The sequence below is a fragment of the Pelodiscus sinensis genome, chromosome 4 (genome assembly GCF_052426305.1).
Source record: "Pelodiscus sinensis isolate ZL-2025 chromosome 4, ASM5242630v1, whole genome shotgun sequence".
Taxonomy (NCBI): Eukaryota; Metazoa; Chordata; order Testudines; family Trionychidae; genus Pelodiscus; species Pelodiscus sinensis.
The window spans coordinates 107,051,073-107,072,570 of NC_143055.1; the positions used below are offsets into that span (position 1 = coordinate 107,051,073).

Consider the following 21,498-nt stretch of genomic DNA (forward strand, 5'->3'; position numbering starts at 1 on the left):
ATCAGATTTTTAACTGAGTTTAATCTGAGTTCACAAACCCAGGCATTTAGTTATTAGCAAATATGAGGTTGTGAAGAAGGCAGCAGCAACGTGGTTACATTTTGAAATAAGCTTCTTTAACATTTACCAATTTCCAATAAAATATTACTTTAATCTCTTAAGAAATCCTTTTATATCCCTTATTTTTCATCACAGCAGAAACCCAGTCATAGGATCTCATTCAATGATTAATCATGCTTATTTCAAGTACCACAAAACAGAGTTGCAGAAACCTGGGCCAGGATTGCTACACATTACAAAATGTTAGGATGTTATGCTTTTTCACAAGCCAAATATGTGAAAGGACCCAACACTAGCCAATATTTTTATATATATTGGTTACTTCAAGCTATAAAATATTATCTCCACCTCTTCTAGAAATCTGTGAAATGAAGTGGCAAACATTCTCTTCAAAAGTGAATTTTAGAATCAGTATTAGAGTTAAGTTTCTAAATGATTATCAGCTGCATAAATATAAAAACACATGATCAAGCAAAATATTTTTAATTAGTAAGCTGATCATAAATAAATCCATGTAAAAGAATTAACAGGATTACAAAGTTGTTTTTTTCCTATGTGATTCAAGATTTCTTAACATATGTATTATTTATCAAGTCAACCTCATTTTAACTGGGCAAGTGATCTATTATTGAACACACAACACTGCTGCACATTGAGCAATTCATTGTGTAGTTACATTTTTACATTTTCTTTACAAATGTAATACTTATGTACATTATATATTTCATTTCTATAATTTGTGTACTGTACTGAAATTCTATAGTCTTCACAGGGAAAATGTTGAAGTCTTTTAGTGAATATGAATAATTCCTTTTAAAAAGTAATATAAACAAACCCCAGATAGCACTGCCATTGGCACCTCTGCAAGAGTTTGAATCCAGAAAGGTTATCATAATAATGTAAGAAAAAGGTTTTATCTAATTTTACATATCATTAAGAAATATCATCCCACATAGCTACACAAATTCAACAGCTTGCAACAAACAGAGCACCATACTGCTGCACTACTGGAAACATGTATAAACCAGTTTAAAATGCATTAGTGAAAGACCATCATTTCTCCTATCGTATTCTGGCTGAAGCAAATCCATAAAATTTCTCCGGACGTGTGTATTTTTCCTTTAGCTCTAAAGTGTCTGATACGGTGCTGTGCACTGTACTGTGAAGAGCAAATGCATGTTTTTGTAATTTGCTATAATGCTTTTCTCACAGCTAACATTTGTATCCAAAGTTGGAAATCTTCTTTCTTCTACTTTCACTTACAAATCTGCTGTTGAATATGAACTAAGAATTCATAATAAGAGAATGCTGCTTCTGTTCGGTCTTCAATTAAGTGATGGAAAAAATCTGTTTTGGCAGGACTCTCATCTCTGAAACAGAAGAAAATGTATTCGTCAAAGCACTAAGCACAAAGAAAAACAATTGTGAAGACAAGTATAAGCAGGAAGTCCATACACTGAATATTACTCTTGGAGATTTAGGGTTCAGGAACAAATGCCAGTAAGTAAAAGTAATTAGGAATTTTCTATTGAATGATTTTCTGATGCAAAATGCCCTTTTTGGAAAAAAAAATATTTTGAGGAAATTTCAGTTTTGACAAAGTGACAGTTCCTGCTTGTCCTGCTGGAAGACTGCGCACCCAAACTCTCCACCTTCCCTCCAAATCAGGAGAGTTAGACGCAGAGAATCAGAGCATTCTCTCTTCCCATCACCTTGCACCAGAGAGACTGAACAGCCCCATTCCATTCTTCTTCTAGAGAAAGAGGAGTGGTGGGGAAAGAGGATGCTGTGTAGCCAGGTTTTTTCCCTCTCTGGCTGCCAGAGCTTAGGGGTAACTGAGGGCATGTCTATACAGCAACTAGACACCCTTGGCTGGTCTGTGCCAACTGTTTCCGGCTCATGAACTGGGGGGCAGTTTCATTGCTGTGTAGACTTTTGAGGTTGGCCTGGAGGCCAGGTTCTAGGACCCTGCAAGGGGGGAGGGTTAGAAAGCTCCCAAGCTCAGAAGTCTACACAGCAACAAACAGCCCCACAGTATGAGCCTTAGAAGTCAGAGTTAGCTGGCCCTCTGTGTAGATCGGGGTGGGGAATCTTTTTTGGGTCAGGGGCCACTGACCCACAGAAAAAAAAAAATCAGTCGGGGCCACAAAAAAACCTGCCCTCACTGATGTGGCCCCCTGACTGAGAAGGAGAAAGATACTCCCCACATTCCCCTCACATACCAGAGCCTGGGGGGGCCCAGGCTAGTAGATGTTATGTGCTCCAGCCACACAGGGGGACTGTTGAGCCAGCATGTGCTCCCCAATGCTGGGGGGGGGCAGCCCTGAGCCAGTCCCAGGCCTGAGGTTCCCCACCCTTGGTGTAGATATACCCTGAGAAGTCCAGCTCTCTCTCCCATCATCCAGGATGAAAGCTCTTGTCAATTTCACTTCTTGCTGGTACTGAAAGTTTCTGGTTTGCTGACCAAAATACTTTTTCTTTTGAAATCCTTTCCTGAGAAAAAGTGTCTTGTTTTGACTTCATAGTTCTGGACAAAAATGTCAAGGTTTTTTTCCACAGTAAAGGATTTTCATTTTCTGGACAAGTCTTTTAATAAGGATATCAGTTTTCCACAGTAAAAAAACAACCACCATTCTTCCTGTTATAAAAACAGGAGCTCTACAATCTTGGTTAAAAATATGATGTGGTAAACTTGGAAGAGGAACACACACAAAAAAACTTTATAAAAACAAAGAATAGGAAACAGGAAAAAAGAATTGTTACGGAAGCAGGTGACATGATTCTGTTGACAGCAATGAACTCTGAGCTAGCCAACATTTAAACTTTTTATATATTTTCAAGATTAGTCACTGCTGATGTATAATCCTCTGTTTTTTTCCCTTCTACAGGTGGAAGAGAGAAAGGAGAACAAAAGTGGTAATAAGGTACCAATCCAGAAAACTTTTTCAAATGTGCTTAACTTTAAGCATATTAACAACTACAGATGTAAAACCCCGATTAATCCACTTAATCAGTTAAATCTTGGGTTTAGCCGTTTAAGTGGGATCCCGCTCCACCTGTCCCTGCACAGAGGATTGGGCTCCCAGGTACCAGTTAACCGGTAACCGATAAGCAACACCTGGTAAGAGTGATGCTTACCAGGTTACTGGTCACCTGTTCACATCCCTATCAACATCATCCTTAAAACTACTGCAACCTAAAAGCTAAGCAAAATTTTGTGCAGGATCACAGTCTGACTACAAATTCACTGGGACACAAGTTGTCTCCTGTTATTTGTATAGCACCTTCTGTAATTATGCCCCAGTCCTTAATGAGACCTTACGATGCTCCTGTAATCCAAACAGCAGCACTAGGCTAAGAATTCAATATGTAATTTCAGTCCTATTTTTGAATTTCTTGTTTTTTATTTATTTGAGCGATAAAGAATTTCTAGATGAATCAACTAAAATTACTGACAATCATTTTACAGGTTTGGGTGTATTCATTTTTAAAGGTATAAAATATTTACCACAGATACACATATTTCAGCCTCACTGAACCAACAACATCTGAAAAGTAAGAAGTCATAAGGGAAATGTTGATACGGTCTTTACTACAAGACTGTTGAGCCAGTGGTGACAATCTGATTTACCTGAACCTTTTGCCCATATATAAAATAACACCAATATTTCCTTCATGGAAAACAGCTATCAGCCAGCTAACATTCAATTTCTCTTAATCTGTCAAACATGGTGTATTAAAAATTTTGACTGGATACAAGCGTAAGCATTTTATGAGGTCCTGTTTTTTTAAGTAAGCACAGCTTGAAAACGAACAAGGAGTTAAGTACAGTAGTTCAATAGTATATATAATACTCTGACAAATTAGAGTATAGGTCACATTTTATATTAAGGGTCCCTTTATGAATATAAACAACATTAAATAGATTCCCGCAGCTCTCACTGGCCAGGAACGGCAAGCCACAGCCAACAGAAGTGGCAAGTGGCCGAATGCTAAGGTAAACAAAAGCATCTGGTGGCCACTCTTGTTGAGATGGCAATAGACATGTAAAGATGTTACAGATTGTTATAAACCATAGTTACAAGCTATTTACTGACCTAACTAAATCTGTAACAAATGAATAACAAAATTATTAACATATCTATTAGTAATCACTAACTCTATAAACCATTTATAAATGGAGAATTAATACAAAGTGAGATTGGAAGCTGATTCAGTTATTTAATTTATCATGAAGCACATTATTTAGTATACTCATAATAGTAAAATGTATTACTGTCTAAACGTTGACTGGGTACTCTAAATTAAAATGAACTTAAACATTTTCTAAGACAATTGTTGCAACTGAGCCTAATCCTATGAGGTGCTCAGCATCTCCAGTGCTGTGCTGCGCACCTTTGTTTCCTTCTTATTTCAATTATAAGTTAAACACACTCAGTAGCTCTCAGAGTCATGATAATTTTGTTCCCCAGAGAGGTCTAAAAGATGAGATACAGAAAGTTTAACTGTAAAAATACTTACTTTATTACTTGAAGAACTGGGCTTAAAGGTCTACTGTCTCTAAGCCAGGATATAAAAGATCGGGCTCTCTCGGAAGAAAGTGTATCTAACTCTGGCAGTTGAGTCTGGTTGAAGAATGTAATTAGAAAAATAAAGTTTTATAATGAAAAGAACTGGAGCCTAATTAATTAAAATGAATCAATGAAATAAATCAATGGTAGGCTGGAACAATTTCTCTAAATATAGTCCCACGGGAAACTCCCCAACCTAGCATAATTGACAAATTACACAGCCATTTTTATCCATTACATTTCTGGGTAATGAGTGGGGAGTGTACTCCCCCCCCAAGAAAATAATTTACTATGAATTGTATTCCTTCAACTTATCAAAGAGAAAATGCATAAACGCAAGAATGTCATAACTGTTCTCCTTAAAATTAATCACTATATTTAAAATACAAGACATTTTAGGAAACAAGCCTACACAAAATCTCAGTATGTATTCACATTTTACGTCCTTCTCCCCTCCAAATTTATTATTTTAACTTGTTTCCCACTCAAGTTCCTAAGCATTGTCCTCTGCATTCCTTTTACAGTTCTAAAGAGACCCACATACATACAAGCACCATAAACAAGCTCTGAACAGAAACACACAGCATCTAACACAGTTTCTTAAACTGTGTTCTATGGTTCATGGTGTGCCGCGACGCAGTCGGAGGTGTGCCACAGAGAACAGAGTTTAAAATGGCCACCCTTAAAAGGACAGGCGACTTCTTTTCCCGTGCTCAATAACTTCTCCCCCCCAATCTTACCCTCCCCCCCCCCGCAACTTTTCCCCAGCCTTTTTTTTTTTTCCCTTTGCTCAACAAAAAGTTCTTGGTGTTTCCCATTTAAAAAAAAAAAATGGTTGGTGTTCCTCCATCTTAAAAAAGTTTAAGACACACTGATCTAACATATTTGGTTCTACCCAAATCAAAATTCTGCTCAGAATTTTGAACAGTATCTTAATAAGGTTCCTCTATCATTGAAACAAACATCTGTTCTGACTTTTTGGAAGTGAAATCTTAGTGCTGTCTGATTTGAATACATTTGGAGGACATTTTTAAAAGCACCTCAGAGAGCCTAAAGTCCCAGTGACTTTTAACAGTTGATTTTCCTGTTAAAATGTATCAAAGCTAGAATAACTCAGTAAATCAAGTTTAAACTCAATCCTCAATTCATCGCATTAACTACTGTACTGTAGATATTGCAAACTACACAAAGTTCAGAAAATACCAACTCTCCACACACAATCATCTCCGGAGGGTAAATTATGAATGGAAGAGTTCTAATATTAATTCTGGATTCCTTCATTTTTGACAGCCAAGTCAGAATCTGGATTATTTTATAATAATCTTGGTTATTTTAACCTGCTTATGCAAATCCTTTGGTAATTTTGTTTTTAGTGCTCTAGTTAAACAATTTTATAGTGCTTATGTTCAAAAGACTTAAAACGGTCTGATTCTCAATGCTTGCAAAGCTAATACATGGGTATTTGCATTATGAATGTAATAAAATAAATCTAATTCAGTTTCATAATTTGAGACAGCCAATACAAGGGAGAACATATGTATTACATGTCTTAGTTTATTAAAACACTTACCAGCTTCTGTGGTACTGATGCATAGTTAGGGTATCCAAGCACATCTTTTATGAAGCTATTATCACAGTTTTTCCCAATCCAAATGTAAAATATCTGTAAAGGACCAAAATCTATTTCAGTGAAGAAAATGCTTTGCATATCTTTCAGAGTATTAGTTTTCATGTTTCATTTATTTTGCAGGTTTAGAAATTAGATGAAATAATGTTTTAGTGATTTTGACTTGTTTTGAGGTTAAAATATTTAGAATGCTATTTTTTTGGTTTAATGCTAGGTTTCATGTAAAATCTGATAACTTTTTACAGATTTGATAATTCTCCCAATAAGTTAAAGTTACCAGAATAGATTTCTCTTTCAAATGAGCTAAAATGCAGTAATAGGAGCAATTTCAATCAATGTTCTCCTAATGACAATGTTTCACATGGTTGCCTTATTAATCAACTGGCACCATCTACAGTTATATTAGTAAACAGCATGTACAAAACTATGCTAAGTATATGCAGCTATACGAAGCACAACACTATCTACAGCCTTACAAACAACTCTAACATTATAATCAAAGAGGCTGACAAAGGGGCTGCTGTAGTCATTATGAATAGGTCAGATTATGAACAGGAAGTTGCTAGATGACTCACCAAAACCACATTCTACCGGCCTCTTTACTCTGATCCCATTGAGGAATATCAAAAGAAACTTGCACCAAGTGCTCAAGAAACTCCCTGCTATAGCTCAGGACCAAATCTACACAACGTCCTCCCTCACCCCCCCAAACAGGAGTATTCTGCTACCCAAGATCCATAAACCTGGAAATCCCATCATCTCGGGCATTGGCACCCTTACAGCACGATCCTCTAGCTATGTTGATGCTCTCCTCAGACCCTATGCTACCAGCACTCCTACCTATCTTTGAGACACCACGGACTCAAAAGCAAATACATGTCTATACAAGAGACACCAAAGGACCTAACCACATAAGCCACAACACTGGGGATCATACAAGTACACACACATCTTCTAATATGATATATGCCATCAAGTGCCAGCAGAGTCTGTCTGCCTCATGTATATTGGCCAAACTGGACAGTCTCTATGACAAAGAATAAATGGAAACAAATCAGATGTCAGAAATGGTAACACACAAACCTGTAGGGTAACATTTTAACCTGCTTGGTCACTCAATCATGGATTTAAAAAGTAGCCATTCTTCTACAAAGGAATTTCACCAGCGCGCGCGTGTGCATGCGTGTGTGTGTGACCGAGAGACCGAGACCAACTGGTATTCAGCTACAAATTTGACACTATTTACCTAGGGTTGAACAAAGACATTACCTGGATGTCACATTATAAAGCCAGTCTCTCCTGCTTCTAACTGCATTTTTACATCAAAAGCTATGAATGGAATACTTCTAGCCCCATGGTCACCAACCAGTAGATCGCGATCTACCGGTAGATCTCAGGGGCTCCAAGAGTAGCTCTTGAGCCCTCTCTGAACTGCGCACCTGCGCAGTACATTTACATTAGATTTCCTCATGTAATGTAGGCGGGGCTTCAAGGAAGGGGCAGGGCAGTAGATCTTCACCTGTTCTGAGACTTAAAAAGTGATCTTGGGTGTAAAAAGGTTGGAGACCACTGTTCTAGCCCATCTAATTAGTCTCATTAGCACTAGTCCTACAATTGACAGGTACTTCTCCCCCTCCCCCTTTCCCCTCTGTTATAAAAGTCTTGGTTCTATTATTTCCACTCAAGTTGATCTGATGAAGTGGGCTTTACCCATGAAAGCTCAAGATACTATATACTTTTGTTAGTCTCTAAGGTGCAACTCATTCCTTGAGGACAATAGATGTGCCAGGAAAATGCTACTTCACTAGCCATGCTCAACCCCTTATATATATAGGGTTCAAATATCTTTTTCCAGATAACACAACTAAAATATACTATGTGGGAGAAAGTATTCTTATGGTACGTTAGTAGAAATCTGTTTCCTTCAATCGTGTGTGTAGCCCAGCTTTCAATGATGCAAGTATGAGAAAAATGCTTTGCTAGATTTGAACTGAATGCAATAGGGTTCCAAACAACCTAATTAAAGGAACAATTAAAGAAAGCCTTAAGTTTCGGGAAGCAGCATTTAAACCAGGGTTACTTAATTTTGGAAGCCCTGGGGGCCACAATGATACTCACAGCACATGCCAAGGGCTGCAACTTAAGTGTGGTTGCATATACATGTAAATATATGCAAATAGCTTTCACACTGACAGGCATGAATACAAAGATTAAGCCTAAAGCTGGGCCCAAATATGGCCAGCGTGAGCCAGTCAGCACCTTTCAGGCTCTGCCCACAAGGCTAAGCAGCCAGCACAAGGCTAATGCCCCAGCGCTCCTGGCACCTCCTCCCTGGGGTGCAGAAACTCCGACACCCTATACCCATCTGTTCCAGGCAGCTCATCCACTTGTGTCTTTCAGTGCTCACCCCACCTGGGAAACACCTCATTGTTGTGGAGCATGTTCCCAGTGGAGGCCATATTCAAAGGATCCCACCTGCGGGCTATCCCAAACTGCACCACAAGCCTCAAACAAATGGGCCGTGGGTCACGTGCAGCCCGTAGGCCATATATTGAGTAGCCCTGATTTAAACTAACACTGACTGGCATGCATGCAGTTTAATGTGAAAAAATAAGCTTTGAAACATTAATATCCATGTATGTTTTAAGAAATTTATCACAAAACTAGACATTTCAATACTTTATTAATAACAAGGATGTAAAAATCTGCAAAAAAAATGTAACCACTAAAAGTCCTTAAGCTTTATACTTAAGTACTCAAGTACTGCTGGTCCTGCTCCCAGAGGAGGAGGTTTTGCTGCAAGGCTCTGCAGCTAGCTCCTTGGAACTTGCCCACCGGACCCGGACCGTTAAGGTTGTGGTTTATCCATTAACCATTTACATCCCTAGTTAATACAGTGCATTCAAGGTTCTGAATTCTTCCACTTAGGACAGGAATTTAGAATTCTGGAAAAACTAAGGAGTCTATTCTCTACAAAATTTTGATACTATTAGTTAGCCACAATTAAAAACCTGAAGTCAAACACATCTGTCTTATTCATAGCCGATAAAAGCTACTGAAACAGGTAGCTTACTGATCCACAATCCATAAGGAAAGCTCCCTCTCTTGTCAGCTTCTCTGCAGACAACTTCTGAAGAGGAGGCTGTGGAACAACCCTGTCGTTAACATGTATTGCACCCTGTAATAAAGAAGATCAGAAAACAGGATATATAATTCAGCAGTGTTAAGTGTAACTCGTCTCTTTTCTGTTTTGTCAAAAACAGAAGAGAGACAAGTAGGCTTTGTACATAAGTAAATGAGAATTATAAGATACAGCCTTAAAAAAAGAAGAGCTAGTAGGGACTTTGGTATACACAATTATAATAAGCATCAAGAGAGATGATCCTTGAAACCCAAAGAAAATTTAAAATACTGGAAACACTGATCTATTGTATTCACAGTTGTAAAAGATCATAAACAGTATGGTGGCGTTTTAAAAATTACACAGCGCTATTAATATTATAACCATGCAAGGAAAGATAATAGCGGAAACTAAATTTGATGCTTCAGGGCCAAATTTTGTTTTAGATATGCCTTTATCAATGGGCACAAGGACAATACATAATGTTTATATCATAAGATGAACCTCTGCAAAGATTAGGAAAGGTTTTTTCCTCCAATTTACAAGCTGAACTGGATTTCTCAATGAGATATGCTGATATGCTTCCATTAACATTAATAGCTGCACATACAAATATGCTGACTATAGGTGTTTCAATGTCAGTAGCAAAAGAAAAAAATTGGCTTACTTAAAGAAACTGCCTTGCTCTATCGGATGTGTGAAATGTCAGACATCTAGGTAATACACCAGAGTAAACTTAGCTTCCTTATTATCATTAATTTAACTTTGAGATAGCACTAGTCAAAACAGCTTGCAAGAAATTTGTCAGCTGAACTATTCAGATTCAATGACCATTTAAAAGTAATCACTCTATATATTAAAAAAACAAACACTTTTCCTATGGGATGACAGAGTGATGTCAGCAACTCGTTCCTCCCCCCACCCCCAGCAACCAGAGGGAGAAAGCAGTGCCAGCCTCAGCCTGGCCCATCCCCACCCAACGGCTGCAGGGGGAGCCGAGGCTGGCCTCACCTTGGGGGGGGGGGGGGGGGGGGGGGAAGGGAGGCAGAGCCAGCAGGAGAGAGACGGAGCAGGCCAGGGCGCTCTCACCTTCCCTGGCAGCTGAGGGGGGGGGGGGGGAGGGGCAGGAAGGGAGCTGCCTACTCCCCCCCCCCACCCCCCAGAGGGGGGTTGGCGAGCATAGCAAGCAGGGGACACCACTCTCTAGTATTCTTTAAAATACTTAAAGGATACTCCCAAAAATTAACTTTCAAACTAGAATTAGGGCTGTAAATTCATAAATGACAAACTTTTACTGACTCCTAGCTTTTGCTGAAACAGACTAATATGGCTACCTCTCTGAAACTTTTACTGAGGTACTAGTTGTTAAAATAAAGACTTTATGGGTTTGCAAACATGGTTAACTTTGATCCTGACTAATGTCAATTCTACTAATTAAAAGCCCCTTTATTTTTTCCTGACTGTTAAAATATAAATGAACTATGGAGTTCGGAAGCAATCTTGTTATAAAATAGTTGTAAAAGAATCCCTCCCATTTCATACTCACATCACCAAGCCAGACATTCCAATATCCCATCTATTCCTTGCACAATGGAAAAGTATGTATTTACCATTACATTGTGCGCCAAATAACTTCATCCACTATGTATATGCAAATTAACTCCCCAGCATACCTACTTCATCCACACTTCCCACATGGTTTAAACAACTTCACATCTAGTAAGAGAACTAATGCAGTGGTCCCCAATCATTTGAGGCTGCCGGGCGCCAGGGGGCGTGGCCGTTCGCCCGACGGGCACCCGAGAGCGGGGACACTTGCACGCCCAGGGGCGGGGCCCCCTCCATAGCTGCATGCCCGGGGCCAGCTCCTCCCCGCCCCCAAGCGCTGCACGCCCAGAGCGCGGGCGACCAATGCGCGGCGCTCCCAGGGCTGGCGCTCACCGTGCGCCATACGCCAGGGGCTGGCTCCGGCACCATGCATGCGCCACGTGCCCGGGGCCAGGCCAGCCCCGAGCACTTGGCGGGGGCACACAAATGCCCCTGCAGGTGCCATGGCGCCCGAGAGCACCGTGTTGGGGACCACTGACCTAATGGATATTATAAGCTCTTCTTTATATAAATTGGCAAAAATTGAGAGTACCGCAATCACTAAAAAGTACCTTTGGAGGTTATTCTTATCTATTTTATTTTACCATGGCAAAAATATCAGAAGTAAATATTTAAAATTACACCCAAAATTTTTAAAGGAGCTGCTTGTTCAACAGCAATAAGTTCAAACAGATATTTTGTTTTATTCAGAATTAAATTATTTATTTTACAAGAAATGGTTTTGTACTGTACCTCATCAGTCAATCTGTCTATCCTGTACAAGTTGGGATGTATCATTTTCATCAGATGACCAAGAGGCTGACTCTTTATCTGACACATGGCATATACACGATCATCCAAGCGTGTGCTTGTGCCTGTTCTAAATGCTTTCTGTAAGAAAGTATGTTGATTTTAGGCATCTTTTACATGTTTTTATGGCTTTTAAACAAATTAGAAGGTAAAATGTTAGTCTGGCACTGGCAAAAAACCCAAGCCTTTTATGAAGCTCACAGATATATAATTGGCAAACAATTTTTCAAAAGAAAAACACCTGGCATTAAAATACTCTAAAATATCCAACAAATCTAGTTTAACCAAAGCCAAATTTAATGCATCTTAAATCTAATCCATCTTTCCTCTGCTTAGGAGCAGGAGGACCTCCTAAAGGAAGACTGTTTTCCCCATTTAGCATATTATTACATTTTGGAGCCTCCATCATTTTCCTTACCTCTATCCTTGACTGCTATTTATAGTTTGTGGAACTTATTGCACAATGTGTCCATGAGGTTAAGATCTTAGCAGGAGTCAAAAAAGAAACACACACTTGGATAACAATATGATATCCAAATGTACAGTAGTAAAGATTAAAAAATAATCAAGAATTTAGAAAGGAATATGAATCTCATGTTTCTGGACACAAGTTAGGGGATTTGGAAGACTTTCAATAGGTTAATCCACAAACTGCCTTCTACATATTTCTTGTATCTTTCTTTGAAGTAGTAGATGTTGGCCACTGTTAGAGACAGGACATGGGACTACATGGACTGGTCTGATTCAGCAGAGCAATTGCTATGTTCATCAACCAAAAGTCTCTGCAACAAATGTAGTCAGGAACCCTACTGGATCTGTATCTTTCCCACTCCACCATGAATTTAAAGTACTTTAATTCTTGGGGTTTCTTGTTTCTAAAATATCTCCACTGTCCTTTCTGTACCCTACTCTGGGCTTCTAAAATATTTTTGTTAGTCTCCCCAACTGCTGTTACTTTTAAACCAGTGTCATCTGTTGTCTTTTGTATGACTTGACAATGCTAAAAGGTCCATTTTTGCTGCTATTTGCTAAGTCTTCCAGAGTAGCTTTAATCACTGCCCTGCATTGGCTATCTGTGAGACTCCAAGAAGAGAAAAAGCTTCAAATCAGAGCTTGGAAGAAATTCTCCTTTAATATTTAATTTTAAGGAGTGACCTTTGGTTCAAAAAATGTTGTACAGAAAATGCAAGCTTTAGATATGAACATCTCTCATCTTAAGCCAAGATTGTTGTTGAGATCAGAGCCTAAGGAAATTAAACAAAGTTAAAGGAAAATTTTCCTTTTTTTTTTTTTTAAATGAAAAACTTGCAAAGTAAACACTTCAAAGTGTCTGTAAACCTAGTGCCACATTAAGGATTTATTTGCAGTGAAACCTTGATTATCAACTACATATTCTTAACTTTCAGCTTCAGTTTCTCATTTAATCAAACTCCAGACTGACATCTTATGTTACTCATTTCTCTTTAGAGTTCTTAGGTATTGGTAACACATGTTTGAGAAAATTTAGTTCATTTGCTTCACCTACATGATAGAAATTGAGAAAAGAAATAAATGGCTTTAGCCATAATTTCAAGCAACACTGACTCAATTCATTAACTTTCCTAAAATTTTGGTTACAATACAGCTTTTCTAACTTTTGAAATGAAAGTACAAACAAAATTGATACGAAGTACTGATTTTCAGAAAAGGGTGAACTGAAAGTTTTAGTAAGGCACCGATAACATATCATTAGTTAATTTTTTCATGCAAATGAACTCTTCAACAAATAGGTACATGGATACTTTCCCCCCAAAATAAAATGGCTCTCACACAATTTAACGAAAGAGTATACAGAGGGGGAAAGGACAGACTCTGAATCTTAATATTTACAGCCTGCCTTAAAGCCAAAGATTTAAAGAAAAACACTGCTTTGTATTAGGGATGTTACATTTAGTTTAATCAACTAGTCGATGGATTTTTCATCAACTAGTTGATTAGCCAATAAGTGGGAGAGCCACAGCAGGGTTAGACTACTGTGCACCAGCCTTTTAAATGCATTAAGAGCCAGTTGTTAGGACATTTAAAAAGTAGAGTTACAGTGTCTGGGACTGGGAGGGGTGGGGGTTGAAGAACCCGGGTTTTAAGCTGGCTCCCCCAGTACTGGCTCTTGCTCCACCCCCATTACTGCCTCTGACAGGGACTAGTCGACTATCTGCTAAGCTTTGGCTTGTTGGATAGTCGACTAGTTGCTTACATCCCTACTTTGTATCTGATGTCCAACATGAGCAATACTATATTAAAAAGTACCTGTTTGAGAAGAGCCAAAACATATAAAGGAAACAGCTTGAGGGAATTTGGTGCTATCAGTGTGGATTGCTGCAGGTTTGAGGCAGATGAGATATATGCTGACAATGAGTCTACCACAGCATTCACTAAGGCATCTCTTGCATCTGAAAGACTTGATGAAACTGACCGATCTACAGCTGCAAAATTAAAAGTAAACAAAAGCTTTAATTGCTGAATCTTATTAAAAGCTGTTGTGAGGAGCACAGAAAAAAATCACGTATAAGTCAAAGAATCAGAAGTTATTTTATTTTAAGTTATTTTAAAAACTAAAGGTATTTTATTATTTTAAAAAATATGGTGATCATTTTTTAAATGGAGCAAATAAATTGCAGCTTCTGGAAGGGGAAAAAAACCACTTTAAGACAAAAAAGCTGTCCAGTGCAGCTACTGCCTTTGTTTGCTAGGTCCTTGTTCCTTGAGATCTAGGATACTAGGGAAATAGAGAATAATTAAGAACATACTATTTAGGGCTAAGAAAAAACACAGAATCAGAAGCATTCAATAGAAACAAAGACCATAACTATGACAATGACAAGGAATTGAGAAATAGTTTATGGTCATTGCTTTGGGGTGAAAGAAAAAATGAAGTCTATCAAAAACAAATAGACATGGTATGACAATTGTTTTCTAATAAACAGTACATACAATAAGTCTCATGGTTTGGAAAACTGCTATCACAGGTCTAATTCCACTTTAAAAACTGACTAATTCCAACTTCAGTAGAGGCTTCTCCCTTGAACTTCTGCAGTTGGAACCAAATGTCTTTGTATGAGAAATGTTCATCTTTTGAGCTTACTTTTAAAGGCTACCTGCACTTCAAACGCTTCTCAATAATACCATTTACTGCATATTACAGGTCTCAATCCTTAGTGTCCTGTGGCACCTTACAGACTAACAGATGTATTGGAGCATAAGATTTCATGGGCAAAGACCCAGTACATCAAATGCATCTGACGTAGTGGGTCTTTGCCCACGAAAGCTTATGCTCCAATATATCTATTAGTCTATAAGGTACTGCAGGACTCCTTGACGCTTTTGCAGATCTAGACTAACACAGCTATCCCTTTGATACTTCAATCCTTAGTGACATTCTGTACTTAAAAACCTGTAATAATTCTAAAAATAGATTTACACAATCAGAAAGTAATTGGGGTAGAGTGAACCTATAGGAATTTTAGGATCTTTTGGCTCAGAGCCCTTAGCCTCCTAAGGGCCTGTCTTTACCTAAAATGCTATAGCAGCACAGTTGTGCCACAACAGTGCTTCAGTGTAGACCACTACCTACAACTGAAAGGATTTTCCCAGCATAGGTCATCCACCTTCCCAAGAGGCAGTAGCTATGTAGATGCAAGAATTTTCCATTGACTTAGCACTTGACTACACTTGGCTTAACTATGCTAGTTTGGTCTCACATCCCTGATCAATTGACCTAATTTTCTAGACCACGATTAAGGCTCCAAGTTTCACTCGTCCACTTAGTTTTGTAGGTCAAATCAAAACACAAACTGTTGGGGGGGAGGGGGTGTCTGCTTTTGTAGTAAGGGAAATGTTGTTCTGTTTTGTTGTAGCAGCTACAGTTAAACTTTTCCTTCATGTCAGGGTTGTAAATAAGTTTTGATTGTAGAAAGCTATCTACAACCCCCGAGTACCCTGCCCCAGCACCACCAGGACTCTGTCCCGTACCCCCACCAGCACAGTTGGGGCCACATTAGTGAGGCTTGGGCGGTTTTGGAGCGGTTGTGTTTTTGCATCTCACTTGTGTGGCCCTGACTGACTTTTCTGTGGGCCAGTGACCCCTGACTCAAAACAGGTTCCCTGCCCCTCTCAAAGTCAACGCTGAAACATTTTGTGTTTGACATAATATTTTATTTAAAATGAAGCCTGGCCAACAAACCCCCAATTGGGACCAAGCCCCCACCTGGCCGCAGCATAACAACACTCCTGCACCCCACTCAGACTCCAAACCTGAGTCTATCATACACGGGAACCCCCAGTCCTGAGCCTCTCATCCCCAAACTCCTGTACCCCCACATCCCCAGTCTTCTGCCACAACACTCCTGCACCATCCACACACTGCAAATCTGTATCCTGAGCCCATCATATTCCCAGCCTCCCCGCTCTGAGCCCCTCATGCACTCCAGCCCAAACTCCTGCACCCTCTCAACCACAAGCCTGCGGCTTGCTCAGCACCCTAATCCTCCACCTGACCCCAACACTCTCCAGCCTGGAGCTCCCTCCTTGAGCCAGCATCCTCTTCTCTACTTCCTCCTGCACCCAAATTCCCTCCTAGAGCTTGCGCCTCTCACCCCTTCCCAGTGCTTTTTTTGAGAGCCACCATAGCAGTGGAGACAGCGTGAAGAGCTGGGGCAAAGTTGTTGTTGGGTGGGGAGAGGGTGACAGGGCCACGAAGACCCAGGGAAAAGTTATTAAAAAAAGAAGCTAGCACCTATTCTCCCTCAGCGCAGCTTTTTTTTGGGGGGGGGGAGGGGGGAAAGAGAGGAGAAGAGGGGGCAACAACTTTGCCCCAGCTCTTCACGTTGTCTCCATTGCTATTGTGGCTCTTCGTCTGGAACGGGTTGGCCACCCTTGCCCTACACAGAGCTGACTTTTGTGTATCATGAGGAAAAAGAGGGGATCCCGAAAAAAAGGGAGAGCAGAAGCACCAGGGACTGGAAGGATGAATGAAAGTCGGCAGAGCTGGGATATAGAAAGGGGTGGGGAGTGGTGCAGAGCGCTGTCAGCATCCTTACAGTGTTCAGTGACTTTAACAGAATACCCACATTTTTGCTAATGAACAGAAGTGAAAAACTTTTCCCATTTACTTCAGTTGGAGTTGTGGGTATTCAGTACAGTAGACTTCCGCTAATCCGGAACCTATGGGACTTAGGTGGTGCCGGATTATCAGATATGCCGGACTACCAGGAGGTACTATAAGATGGTTTTATATATATATACTGTATACATTATATACTGTATATAAAGTGCTCTTAACCCTTTTTATTATACATACTGTATACAGTATACTGTAATGTTTTAGGTTTTTTAAGCCTTTTTTACCCCTTTTTGCTCAGTTCAGCTGTTGCCACTGTTACCTTGTGACTCATTTTTTGCCAAAGCTCACTGACTAGGCTCTTGCCATTTTGATTCCGGACTATCAGGAGTGCCGGACTATTTGATGCCGGACTATTGGAATTTTAATGTACTTCTGAAAATCAGAGCATATCTTTTAATGTTAAGTATATTATAGCTATCATATGATAGTTCCATTATTTTAGTTACATAACGTGTTCTAGATTTAGCATCTGTTTCTTCATTTTGCAAGGGTGATGTTAGATTAATACTTCCTGGCTTACGTTCAACTTCATGTCATTTCTCCGTTTGTGTGTGATGTGATAGCTGTTAAACAACAGTATTTAGTTACTTCCAAAATGTCAGGGAATGTTCTAGACATCAGTGGGTAGACCCACATTGGTGAAAATTGGGGTTCTGTGGACCTCCTCCTCACATATTAGGGTTTGTATTCTCATTCCAGGAGTGGGGCTCTTGTACTCCCTATTGCACCATGCCAGGGTATTCCACTCTCCTGCCATGGCTGAGGCTCTGTATAATCCTCAATTTCCCGCTCTCTCACCCATTCACAACAAACAAGCCTCCTCCCTTCTCCTGCCAGAGGTTCTATGAGCCCCCACCATTCCCTCTATCCCTACATCAAGGTCTCCTGTTGCCACCATCTCTTGCCCCCCATCCACGCCAAAGGCCCTCTCTGTGCCCTCCCTCACCTGGTAACAAGATCCTCCCCAATTCCACTTCCCCATACCAGGGGATGTGTCTATACCCCTGCCATCCTGGCTTGTTCCTCCCCTCACTTATTATTTGGGATTAAGTCATTTAGGATGTCAACATGTTCAACTTTTGGAAATATGGACACAGACGGTATAAGACTAGTTTTATGCAGGAAGGAAGGTGTTAAGGCTACTAGCAACCAGCCCACACTAGGGGCTTTTGCAGCGCACTTTGATCTACAGACAATTGCAGACATTTATGAAGCTAAAGCTATGCTAAACAGATGTAAGGGCTCCATGTGTTCTCTTCTACTCCCAAAATCAACATGGCTCTGGCTACTGATGCCTAGAGCATTCCCTAAAATATTAGAGCTGATCAGATGTGCCATTCAAAAATTATTACATTATATATGAACATACACAAGTTGAGTATAAGGGGCCTTTGGCCAATTATGTATTTGATCACCTATTCCCATACTCACCCATGTTTGCTAAGAGGCAGACAGCTGCTTGTACATCTGCTCCTGCATACACATCAGCCAGTGAAGTGACTACAGGCAAGCAAAGCGTGTGCACTCGAATTCTCCGTTCACCTACACCAAAATAATGAATAAATAATGCAATATCCACTGATAGGAAGGAAATTGTTTATTGCATTTCTTCTCTCATCCTAGACTCCTTTGCTTCACCAGTGACATCAGTCCTGATACCCACGATTGTGGCCTTCTCCCATCTCCGTTTATGAAACCTCTGAAATACTGTCCACTATACTCATGAAATCTAATCCTACCACACTTTTTACATTTAAATCCTCCCTAAAACTTACTTCCATAATGCAATGTCCAAGTTGAGTTAATAATTTATAAACCACAGTTATTCATAAGATACTAGATCTTCCAGAAGTGCCTAAGTATATTTCCAGTTCTGGAATCCAAGATGTCCGCAACACAAGCTTTTGGAACTTTCCAGAAAGGTATGCTCTTTAGGTCTTCACAAGCAGTTTACATTCACACCAGTCCTTTGAATCTCAGCAGTGGTAATATAGAAAGGCTCCTGAAAAGGAGATTTAGGACACACTCCAGAAGAAATAGTAACTTATTTTCTTTATACTGGTCTTTTCAACCCTAAAGTTGTGGTAGGGACTATATTTGGCCCAGATTATGCCATATATACTAAAAATTAGTACCTATTTTCACAAGAAGCTCAAGTGATTTTAATGGGACTATTCACTGAGTAAAGATGTCTGTATCTAGCCCTGGATGAATTGTACAATGGCAAGCACATTATTGGTGGTTAATATACAGTAATTCCTCATTTAACACAGTAGATACATTTCAGAAAATGATCATGCTAAATGAAAACATGTTACACGGGGTCAATTTTCCCATTGAAAATAATGGAAAAAGTGGGGTTGCGTTTGCGCTCATGGCTCCTGCCTGCACTTGTTAGCAGCTGGGACTGGGACATAAGGTTGGAGGAGAAAGGGGACTGGGTTATAGAAGGGAGGGGAGGTGTTTGGCTCTAGAGAAGGGAAGGGAAGGACAGGGGAGGGGGCTTGCAGTCAGCGGCTGGGTTTCCCCAGCTGGCCGGTCACCAGCAGCTGCGCAGGGCTTCCTCTGCCTCCTTACGAAGTGGCGGAGGTTTGCTGCTCACCGCGCAGTTCCTCAGTGACCTTCTCTGGCTGGACGCAAGCATCTAGCTGGGGGGGGGGGGGAAGGTAGTTGGGGGGGGATCACCGGGGAACGGCACTGTGAGCGGCAAACCTCTGCCGCTTTGCAGGGAGACAGGGGAAGCCTCGCACAGCTGCCGGCCACCGGCCAGCCCTAGGGGAAATTGTGTTATTGCAGGGACGGGGTCGTGTTGTTTGAAAAATGTTCCTTAAAAAAAAAAAAATTGTGCTATCGCGAAAACATGTTATGCGGGCACGTGTTAAGTGAGGAATTACTGTAATTATAAAGTAACTGTCACTTCCTGAGATAACCTTTTATTTTACTTGAATTAGATTTAATTTGAAAAAAAAAATCTAATTTGCGACAGAGTTTATGGCCCCCACCTTAAAAAGACTCACATGTGTGCTTAACTCTACACACAGAAGTAGGGAGTTGAAGACCATGAAGTTCAGCACATGTGTGAGACTTTGCAGGATTTGTTCCTATATATGTACAGATCCATTAAGACATTTGAAACTTAGCATAAAAATGTCAAAAGTATTAATTAGGCTATTTTAGTAGTAAGACAATGCATTGTCTGAGCAAGAAAGAAATGTATACTGAATTTGATGGGTCAATTAAGAACATGACCAATTGGCCTCTATATAAGCCATTAACTGCTAAGAGCATTTATTTCAGTTCAAGATGAACTGCCATAAAACAGAAAATAAACTGCAAAAACATAGAAAAGAGAATTCAAGAAATAGTGGGAAGGAAGAGGTCACAGAATTAAGTATAAAAATAAATACTGCTGGTTTAAAAGATCCCCTGGATTTATTTTGAGGAGAAATAACACAATAAATTACTGGGTTTTTTTTCCAGTTACCTTTGCTGGAAGTATACAAAAGAGCAGTCTGAAAACACACCAGAGACGTGTCTGTTAGACTTTCCTCAATGGACATCTGTACTGCAAATCCAGCATCAGGATTGACGTTGGCAAGTGACAGCAAATCAGTAGATCGCACAAAAAAATTTCCATGGAAAGTATGTATAGAAAGACCTATAAGCAGATGAGATCATTTAAAAAAATGAATAGTGGCAACATTACAAAAATACCTAATTAGAATTTTTTAAAAACCAAAAGCCTCCAAATTTATTTCTAAAAGGATAATGAAAGTTAATTTTTCTAAATGCTAATGCAAATTCATCAATGACTGCATAACTGAAGAGTATAATGGTAAGAAACTTAAGGATAATCTCAAATTCATGTCTATATCCATTTCTGAATACTCTTTATAAACAAACTTCTGCACTAACTGCAACCATTTAAACTCAAAGGGATGAACTTCAAGAAAAAAATTAGACTAATCCTGTGAACTCTTAAATTATTAAGATCAAGAAGTTTCATGAAAGTATTTTCACCCTTGAAGTTAATCATGTAAATATATGCTGGAGCGAGCGCTAAGTCGTATACAGGCAGTCCCCGACTTACGCAGATCCGACTTATGTCGGATCCGCACTTACGAACGGGGCTTTCTCGCCCCGGAGGTCGAGGTAACGGATTGCTACTGCGAGCTCCGGGGTGAGAAAGCCCCGTTCGTAAGCTGCTCCGGTGCCCCTGGTCTGCTGGAGACCGTCTCCAGCAGACCAGGGGCACCGGGCGGGTTCCCGCGCTTCTGAGGCTTTGCCAGAGCAAAGCCTCAGAAGCGCGGGGAACCGCTGCTGCTGCCGCTTGAGTCCCTGGTCTGCTGGGGGGGGGGGGGGGGGGGGGCGCGGATAGTGTGCCCCCCCCAGCAGACCAGGCTTTTGTTTTGGACCCTGGAGCAGAGCAGCTGGGGTGCTGCGGATTGGTCCTGCAGCACCCGCTCTGGGCACTACTGGACCAACCCGGCAGCACCCCAGCTGCTCTGCCCCAGGTCCTGATTCAGCCGCTGCTGGTCAGTTTCAGCAGCGGCTGAATCAGGAC

General features: G+C 40.3%; 1 protein-coding gene across 6 annotated transcripts in view; it reads right to left on the reverse strand.

Moving 5' to 3' along the window:
- Positions 1-527: 527 nt before the first annotated feature.
- The window catches only part of SEC24B (SEC24 homolog B, COPII component), an 85,717-nt gene continuing 64,746 nt past the window's right edge, over positions 528-21,498 (reverse strand). For all 6 annotated transcript variants that reach the window (XM_075929713.2, XM_075929714.2, XM_075929711.2 and 3 more), the window contains 8 exons: positions 20,419-20,592; positions 18,366-18,476; positions 14,063-14,238; positions 11,720-11,857; positions 9,332-9,436; positions 6,202-6,294; positions 4,582-4,685; positions 528-1,430 (listed from right to left, as the gene is read on the reverse strand). In XM_075929713.2, coding sequence (XP_075785828.1) covers positions 1,316-1,430; positions 4,582-4,685; positions 6,202-6,294; positions 9,332-9,436; positions 11,720-11,857; positions 14,063-14,238; positions 18,366-18,476; positions 20,419-20,592 — 1,016 coding nt within the window. In that variant the 3' untranslated portion in view covers positions 528-1,315. The remainder of the gene's footprint in view (positions 1,431-4,581; positions 4,686-6,201; positions 6,295-9,331; positions 9,437-11,719; positions 11,858-14,062; positions 14,239-18,365; positions 18,477-20,418; positions 20,593-21,498) is intronic.